This window comes from Gymnodraco acuticeps, unplaced genomic scaffold, assembly GCF_902827175.1.
Source record: "Gymnodraco acuticeps unplaced genomic scaffold, fGymAcu1.1, whole genome shotgun sequence".
Lineage (NCBI taxonomy): Eukaryota > Metazoa > Chordata > Actinopteri > Perciformes > Bathydraconidae > Gymnodraco > Gymnodraco acuticeps.
In genome coordinates, this window is record NW_022990673.1 from 2,462,382 (window position 1) to 2,472,347 (window position 9,966).

The window sequence follows — 9,966 nt, forward strand, 5'->3', positions numbered from 1 at the left end:
TTTTAAATATTTAGTTTTCTCCTATTTTAAGTAGTTTTAAATTACAATTGTGTATGGGATCCTTTTTTGTTTTCACTACAGGGCTAGTCCTAAATGGTACATGTGCTATTACAAATTCATAATAATAATAATAATAATTAATCTACTCATTTCAGCAGAGTATTTATGTTAAATGTAACCATGAAGGACATTTTTATAATGCGTATTAAGTTGATGTTCCTCAATATTCATTTGTCAATTATTTTCTTTTCCAATTATTTGTTATATATATATTGTATATATTGCAGGATGATATCCCGTTATTTGTATAACCGAACTCATCATTGATCATAATAATCAGCACAGAACTTAGGTCAACTCATGTTTATTACAATAAATACTCATATACATAGTTTACAAATTTGCGTACAGGTTCCACAGAGGTTAGGCCTATACTATTAACCACACAACCTCACCGACAGAAATGGGATATCAGGCAATAGTTAAAAACATTTGGATGGTTGACTATACCCGGGTTAGAATCCAGAATGGATCAAAATACATCATTATTACGGCATACATCAGGTCATGTTTTCCAACATTTCACGGCAGTTTTAAAACACGTATTCACATTTTTCCTTCAATTCTAAAGGGGAATAAACATGAAGTGAAGAACAACTGACATTTTTAACACTTCTTAGTTTTCATGCAGGATATTTTTGTCATGATGCCGTTAACCATAACTGCAGCAGGGCAGAGTAAGTGCCAGCAGTGGGAATTGGAGAGTTGTTATCAGATGGGTGACACCTCTTTCTCTTCTGAAGCAGAGGCCGGAGATAGAGACTCCTCATCCTCTGACCTTGAATAGTCTGTGTGACTGGTTGTGCACTTGCACCCGCTGTGTGCGCTCCTTTGGGTGGCTTTCCCCTCCTTCTTGTGCTTCACTCTGCGGTTCTGAAACCAGATTTTCACCTGTTTCTCTGACAGGTTCAAATACGTGGCAATTTCGATTCTTCTGAGTCTCGAAAGATACATGTTCGTGGAAAACTCCCTTTCAAGTTCCAGGAGTTGCGTGCTTGTGAAAGCCGTGCGCATCCTCTTGCCATTCTGTATGTGGCTGTTGTCTGAGGCGCCTGAGGAAGAAATAATACATCATGTTAGACGTTTGAATTTGAAGTATCACTACAAGTCTAAATTAAATTATAGATGCGAATGGCACAAAACATCACGTGTAAATCATTGTGCGTAAAAGCCGAGCGTTTACTTTCATCTAACTGCCTTTAAGTGCACCATGAAGTGTAGCAATATGATTAGACAGGTGCCGAGAGTGTAGCAAACAGGTGGCTTACCGATAGACAGGCAGTGGTATCTCCTGGGATCTGTGACGCTGAAGGTGGGCGTGCAGACAGGTGTATGTCCCGGGTGCGCAAGGGCAGCAGACTGCTGGTGCGCTATCCTCTGACAGTACTGCGCCTCCGCTCCTGGAAAATGACTCTTCAGCATGGGAATGCCGCTGCGGGAATGGTGGATGTGGGACGACACGCACAGCGGGCACACACAAAAAGTCCCTGTTTTCCTGGACGGGCACATCGGAGCGGTGACCGTCATCATGCCCGGAGAGTGCATGCTGATAGGAATAAGGAAGTCTTGCCCGGGATGCTCAATTGGTCCTGGTCGAACCGTATCCTTGATTATTAAAGAATCGACATAAAAAGACCTCGACATGGCTGCGTTGCTGTTTAGTGATCTCCCCGTGTACAAGATGATAGCTGTTTCTCATCTGAACCCCTCGGGATCTCCAAAGGTGCTTATGTTTGATGGTTCAACAAAAGGGATCCCGAAGAGGGTTGGCCCTGCAGCGTCACCCACGTGCGCACCCGGCTCCAAGGGTTTATACTGTCAGCGACCCAAACCACGTGATGTCTCCCCTGGCCTCCAATCACAACCAGCAAATGTACTCATTCTATCCCCAAATTAACAATAGTATTATAATTATTAGACAAATAATAAAAGGAACATTATAAAATAGTTATTTATGTATTTTCTTATGAACACAGCTTTGCATAGGCTTTCTTAATCCAAACCATATAATAACTAAACTTTCATTTTGTAAAAACTGTAACAAAAAAGCTTCCTAAATGTCTTTTTACAACCATGCAGCTGAACAATATGGTTATAGTGTGAAACTCGGATTAAAAATACCTTAAGAATCTGGTCATATAGATTCTAAATTGTAAAATGTAATTATACATCCTTTTAAAAAAAACTCTGATCACTTCAAAAACATTTATTGAATACATTTAATGGAACAGCTGAAAGAAGAATGCAGTTGAGAAATATAAATATTCACCCTCCTCTGTTTTGTATACTTTATTATAAGAGAATAATCACTTCTTAAGTTTCCTGAGGGTGATTTAATAAATGTTTATTTTTTCTATATCCATAATGTGCTTATAAAATAACGTTGCTCCTATTCTGGCATGTGGAGCAAAGCTTTATGATGGATTCTACCCAGACTTGTTTTTGTTACATAGTCCATTTATTTTTCCCAAATGCGATTTTAAAGAATTTTGCACGCGCTTATAACCACTAATTGCTCTGCAAACTAATCATAGGCTACTTTGGGTTCGGCTGGTCCAGGTTTCACTTCCAGCAATTAAAGAATTATGAACTGATGGCGAGTCTGGACTGTGGTTATTTGATGGCGATTAGGATTCAATTAGAAAGTGTTTATAATGGTCGGTCTGTGCAGGGGTAAACAGGCAGCTATTTGAGAAATGCGTTAATCCCTCATCTTGTGACAATAATTAGCGAGTTTGATCCCCAGGCGGGTCACCGGTAGGTTTAGCTTCTGCTTTCATCTGCCAAGTAACGCCTCAAACCTTCAGACAGAGGTCCGGCAGTAGGTTTATGCGCAGATGGCCAGGTCCAACACAACATGTTTTAGTTTCTGCTCTGACCTCAGGAAGAAACACATGTGTAATATGCCTGTTGTGGATCCCAAGTTTGATAAGTCAGTTTTTGTTTATTTTACACCTCATTTTCCTCTTTGTTCCCTTATTTTGGAGCAAATACATGATTATAGCAAACTGAAGCACTTACTGAAGTGTGAGTTAAAATGCAGTCTTTTGAAAGAATTAGAAAGTCTTTAAAATCCAACCAGGGTAATGATAAAAAAACAAACATGTCTGTCACACAGACAGTAATTGCTATAATAAAGTGAATCCAGCGCTTGACAAGGAAGACGCAGAGTTGTTATGGTACAGATAACAGTCAGAAGCAAGAGAGGGAGAGAGGGAGCGAGTAAACCAAGCGGAATGATGCGTGGCGCGCGCCCTCGACACACCATGCGAGCTCTAATATTATTTTTCCATAATTCTGCACGATAAAATTTCATTGTCTATTAAGTAATCCCACAAATGAGATCCTTTATGAGGCTATAATGAGGCCTAATTGCCAGCACTAGTGGAGCCACGTGGAAGGATTTAGGAAGCATTAAGCTGTCGGGTACTGAGCACAGGCTGTTACCTAGCCATTACTTTCATAATTCAAGGAGAAAATTAGTCCATTTAAGGGAAAAATCCTTTGATTCCCTTTATTCTGCTCGGGGTGACAGGGCTGCAGTTTTTTTGTCCGCTTTGGTTAAGAAGCCAGTTCAACAAATGGGGCCGGTTCTATATCACTCACTGTTTAAATGCTAGATTAAGGGGAAAAAAGAATTTCAGAAATGTGTAAAGCTCTCAGGGCCCCACCTCTTACTTTCTCCTCTTCTTTCTCTCTAGAGTTGTGTGCCTTTTACTTTATAGTGCAGCGGTTACCCTCCACTGTTCACTCCCTTTTCAAATCTAATGATGGGCAATTAATCACTGGCCCATTGAATAACATGAAACTTAAATTTAAATTAGAGAAAAAAGTGTATTCTCTTTATAGATTCTTAGTGTAAGTTTATTATCCTCTGTGGAAAACAGTAGTTCTAGTACGCAAGTGCATCAAAGAGGTTCAAAAAGGTGTGTGTGTGTGTATCCAGCTCCTCCCCGTAGTAAAAACACACAAACTTTGTAAAAGTGCACCGCTGAAGTTCCCCCCCTCTCATTCACATCGCATCCCATGCCATATTATACCGTGAAGAAGTCCATTAATGTTTTGTTGAACAAGCGTCATTAACTTGTTTCAACGCCTTTTTACAAACCTTGCATTGTTGTGCAGGGCCAGTCTGCGGCCCATCTTGGCCGATACAGTGGATGATTTGCCCCTTTATTAGTTACCAGGCAACAGATCCTGAATACCAAAACTCAAAGGAAACACTCTGGTCCTCCATATAGATCTCAATGGCGCAGGGGGGAAAATGAACAATGATCCTGTGGACAACATAATGCCACGCAATGACTTTTCATTAACAATTATCTGCTTGATGTGAATAGCAGCTGCAGTGGCTACTCTCCATCTCATGGTCTGCAGAGAAAAGGGGAGCGGCGAGAGAAAGAAGCTGGCCGCTGAATGGCGTCCTGCAGGAGTTTAGGGGGTTCCTGCTCTCCATGAATGTGGAATCTAATTTATATCTCAGTGAATAATTAGGTTTCTATGCAAAAATGAGATGGAGGTAATTGCATTTTAAAACACCGTGACAAGTTAGCCACATAAACAAAGAGAAGCAGTCTCTCTTAATGTCTCACAACAGGAGGTCAACGTCAATACGCTTATGTTTTAAGTTTTAGTGCAAAAATGGAGTAGGAAACATTTTCTCTTCAATATAAAGATCGTTATGTTGCAGATATATCTTCGCAAAGGTCCACAAACGGTTACTGTGATTGGGAACACTGTTAGAGAGCATGGCCCTCTCCTATAGAAAAGTAAAGTGACAGCTTCAGTGTAAGAAGAGGCTGCGGAACAAAGCCAGCGAGGGCCCTGTTGATGGCCTATAGAGATGTCCTGCACCAGGCTCCCTCTAATTAGGGAGACGCTTCTCAGTCTCACAGAGCTGCTCAGACCAGACACTCCAGACTGAAGTGTGCCCCTGCGCCAACGAGTGTGTCTGGATGTCCACACTCAGCGCTGCATGTGTATGTGTCTGCGTGTCAAGGCGCACACAATTAACGAGCCTCGAAAATGAGATAAACACCGACTGATAGTGACGCCGATCACGGTTAAGTTCCCAGAGAAACGTCTTTATTAAAGCTCGTTGTTCGAGCCCTGATTTGTCCCTGTTGTTTCCAAAAGACTAAGCAAATGCCATTACAGAGACAGCACAGAGCAGCCCTTATTGCAATCTTTTCTTGCTTGAGTTGTCAAATAGTCCTGAAATTCAATCCTCTTTGTGATATGAAGCTATTCCGTTGTTGGTCACTTTGTAGTGCATGTTCTCGCTGTAAGGACTCGCTGCATGCTCGCTAGTTATCTGTAAGGACTCATTATTCTGCTCCTCGCTGGTTTCCACAAAGAGCAAGATGCTGTTTTATCTAAGTTAATGATTAGCTTGTTATCCTTTGGAATGTAGCCCGAGACATGCTCATCTACACAGAACATATCAACCATGGACACGAATAAACTGAAATTCCCAAATGAAACAGCTGTGTTTTAGATGGAGACCAATCACCTCCTCTCTGAACAGCCTCAACCAAACCTGAAAGGTTCTCACCCCTCCTCTCCTCACAACCTGACTTCCCCTGAAACCTAAATCAGGAAATGTTTCAAAGAAGTGAATGACAGGAGTCCCTCCACCCGGTTACCCCGGCCAGTCTCTCCCTCAATCTAAAAGAGGTGATATTGTAGCCCTTTTTCTCCCTTTTGAAAGGGGAAATCCCTTGGATTGAGCTTGTGTGCTGGAGCGGAAGCAGGCTGGAATGTGTGTCCGGGCCGCATCTTTTGTCGTCAGCCGGCACCATGAATAGACATGGGCCGCAATCTCTCTGTCCTCTGTTTATCAGACTGTGAAGAAGCAAACAAACCAAACTGTTTCATCCACACGTTATCGGCACCTTATACCTGTCAATCAAGCGTTTTATTCATCTCTCTCTGAGGGGATGTTTGAGCTTTGCCTATAAAAGCCTCCACTGATTTACATCTATAATCCCATCAGCACGTAGCAAATAAATCCAGGAACCTGTAGCTTTTTGGTTTTAATCAGCATCCTTTTCACTGTACTGCTGTTTTTAAATAATCCTCCCTAAATGTAGCAACTTCAAGAATGTCAGCCGGACCTTTTCTTTTAGATAAATAATATTTCTGTTTTCCTATGCACTCTTTCTTCAGATTTAATATTGATTTGGGAAAGTGTCATGTTGAGTAGAGTTTGTCATTATGGTGATTTTCATTGCAGCCTGTTAGTGTCTCTCTGGCAGCTTGTCGCTCTAAACTAATCCCAGTTTTCCCTTCGCTTGAGGTCAAAAAGAGGTTTTCAAAGAAATGGGAAAGCTTTCACGTTTCTTTATTGAGATGAAGGCCGCATTTTCCCATCATTATTACGTATATAATGTGATTTATTGGAAGATATTCAGAAGTTGAAAGTAGAGAGTGAGCTGTCAGGATGCAGCACTCTGAGACTCTGAAGGATTCTGCTCATTTCCACAATGAAGACAGCATCGATGTGATTTTCCTCCATTTTAGTTTCATCATTGTACAGCTGTTGGCATTTCAGCTATTTATATTCATTGGACTGTTTTGCATAGACTCAACCATGTTATTGAAACCCTCCGTGTTTTACACAGTCATGAAGGTGTTACTGTTGTTAAATACGATTCTTTTAATTAGAGGATTATGAGATGTATATGGTAATTGTCTAATGGCACCCAAATACGGTCACTTACTGTCTTTTTGTAATTATCATATAGTAGAGCTAAGACAACAGATTTTAAAACCTGGAGGAACACATTTTCACTTAAACACTTTTCAGTTACTATCAGCTTTACTTCTTATGTTGAACATGCAGTTTAAGTATTTGCGATACAATCGTGTCTAAGTAAATGTAATTGAAGATTTACACTTTTGATCATGAATCTCTCATTAGGATGGAATGATGACGTGATTTCATTGCAATGTGTGAAACAGCCTGCTTCCAGAGTCTGTAAAAGCCACCAGAGCTGCCTACATTTTCAGATTACAATTAATACATTTCTTTTTGCATCTTTTTGAGGGCACCACAAGGTTTAATAACGGAGAAACCCATCAAGTGTTTGAAGCCCAGCAGAGCTTATTATGCAACAGGCTGCTAACAGGCTACAGGCAGTTCGGGCATCACATGAACCGGCTGGAGTTGGTTGGGCAGCTGCATCAGACCTCCAGCTCCCTCCAGCATGTGCAATATTATTTGAAAATTCACCTAATTTTGATTATATTGTTAGAAAAACTTCAATTCCATAAATCATACTGAGTTAATCTATTCAATAAACTACAGTAGTACCGTCAGATTAAGATATGGATTATCAGTACCGAGTGTCTTTTTTTCCAATATAACATCCTTCAGATGCCGTGTTGTAATCGAAGCCACTTGTGATGTCACATTGTTTACAAAGACATCTGCAATTTCTTATTGAAGAAAGATGGATCAAATACAGACAAACACATAAATGAATACACATATATTTATAGATATTTATAAAGTAAAACAATTATAAAATAGAATATATGAAACATGGTGTTTTAGAATTAAATCTAAAAGTCATCCAGGTTTTTTTTTTACCAGTTCTGATCCGGTATGGTAAGAAAACAAGCTCCTATTAATCAGTTAACTGATCATTTAAAAGCTGCAGTCAACAAAAGCATTTTTTTTTCATATTTTAACTAAATAAATTGACTGATTTATTTTAGGCACATTTTGTATGTAACTTCATTTAAATCATTTCTATGACTATGATATGTACTTTTTATATTTTGCAGTTTACATAATGGGAAATATAGGCCTTGTTCACATTAGATATGTCGGCACAACAGTGAAGCTCGTGTGTAAATGAATGATGGCTGATTCCCCTCTATCTACTTCACTCTCAGGTTCCTGGTGTTGTCCCTGCCGTCTCACTGACATAATGACTTATAGGACACTTGAATATAACAGAGCCTTCGTTATTGTGATAATTACCCCTGTGCTTCTCCGACTGTGACAGGTCCAACTCTCTGCTGTGAAGAAGCTGATTAGTTCAACTAAAAAGTGTGTGAAAACACAACCTTTCAAAATAAATTCTATATAAAGTAAATGCACATTATATAGAGTTATAATATTATATACCTTATATTAAATAAATATTAAAAGGGAATTTCATACTTTCTCAAAATTAAACATCCCTTTAAGCTCTACTGTCTGTAGTGTGTGCCTTTTTTAAATATAAACTTGCCATCAAGTTTAACAGTGGTGTAAACTTTAACTTTAGTAAAAGCAGTGGAGTGTAACTACTTTAATTATATTTACCAAATTACAACACTAAAGTACAATTTTAAGCTTTAATCTCCTACAAGCTAGAGTAACTTTTTAGATTAAGAGTTTCATTAAGAAATATATGATCACTTTATTTACTCGTATAATGTATGTCTTTACTGTATGTAAGAAAACCTAATAAACAAAATGTAAATTATTTTTTGTGAATGCAAAAAAATGAAGAAAAATAATTGTACCATGAGATTCCATTTAAAGACAATAAATCAATATATTTAATATTTGGGATGGGGTGATGTTGGTGCTAGAGCAAATACAGTTCTCTATTAGCATTGTAAAACATTTCTCCCACAACAATCTGCATCCCTCTTGTCATAATCAGCCATTCATTGCATGATGCTTGTCTTTATTCTTTTTTTCTTTGAAAGTAAGTTAATTTAATGCAATTTAACAAGTGTTTTTCTCCACGCTGTTTGCATTTCCAAGTGCTTGCTTTTCTCCGTATCTAGATGGTGGAGGTCAGGGCCGGGCGCTCCTGTCTGCATCGTCCCAGCTCTGTGCCAGCCAGATAAATGGATAGAGTGTTTGTAAGCTGTCTGAGCTTTGTGTTTGCACAGAGTCACAACTTTGTATGGAATTGAGGGGGAGTTGGGGGCAGCTACTTAGATTTGTATGCAGACTACATCGCTCGGCCACCCCCTGGTCCACTCTGTGTCCTCTCACCTGCCTGCTGCAGTAAATCATAGAGCCATCAAGTGAAGCGTGTTGATGGGCCTGCACGTGCAAGAGCTTTGCTGCACCTGCCGTGTCTGTGTGTGTGCGCGTGTGTCCGTGCATGTGTGTGTTTGTTCTGCAGAAGTAATGAAAGGTCTTTGCAAGTGTTTTAACTGTTTCTATGGATGTTTACTTCTCTGTATTCACATCTCCTCCCTGAATGTGATTCTTCATGCAGGCCTGGGGGTCGGCGATAAGAGAGCTTGGGAGAGCTGCCTAATGGTTTGGTAAATGTCTGTTTGTGTGTGTGTGTGTGTGTGTGTGTGTGTGTGTGTGTGTGTGTGTGTGTGTGTGTGTGTGTGTGGTGTGTGTGTGTGTGTGTGTGTGTGTGTGTGTGTGTGTGTGTGTGTGTGTGTGTGTGTGTGTGTGTGTGTGTGCGTGCGTGTGTGTGTGTCCGTGCACGGCTCTCTGTGATATAAGTAGGGATGGAAATGGAGGTAGCTGGGTGTCAAACAGGAGGTCTGCAGATGCCCGTCCGGCTAAGAGCTGAAGGTCCCTCCCTTTGACAGAGTATCCATTCAGAGTCAATGAGCTGGGTCAAAGCCTGCACGTCAGGCTGCAGCTCGGCCTAGCACTGGGGCGGTCCAAGGGGTCAGTCGTATTCACATGGCGCTGTCATGCAAATGAACCCACCCACGCTTAAACAACTCTTGGAATTTTTATGTCTGCCCCCTGGCCTTTTTATTTTTTTCATTTCTCCCTCTTTTTTCGTGCTTTCCTCACTCCCTTTCTCCCTCTTCTGCTCTCCAAATCTCGCTCCCCTGTATTCAGAAAGTCATTGACGAGACATTCAAAGCTTTTCAAATTGCCCAGCTTCATTGTGCCCGCACTAAAGTGGGGGGGAATGGAGA

At 40.4% G+C, this 9,966-nt stretch overlaps 1 protein-coding gene across 1 annotated transcript; it reads right to left on the reverse strand.

Annotated features, from left to right (window-relative positions):
- Window positions 1–348: 348 nt before the first annotated feature.
- gsx2 (GS homeobox 2) lies at window positions 349–1,769 on the reverse strand. Its single transcript, XM_034230032.1, has 2 exons — window positions 1,329–1,769; window positions 349–1,112 (listed from the first exon to the last, which is right to left on the reverse strand). Exons 1-2 carry the CDS (start codon window positions 1,702–1,704, stop codon window positions 772–774), a joined length of 717 nt encoding a protein of 238 aa, XP_034085923.1. The 5' UTR covers window positions 1,705–1,769; the 3' UTR covers window positions 349–771.
- Window positions 1,770–9,966: the final 8,197 nt, after the last annotated feature.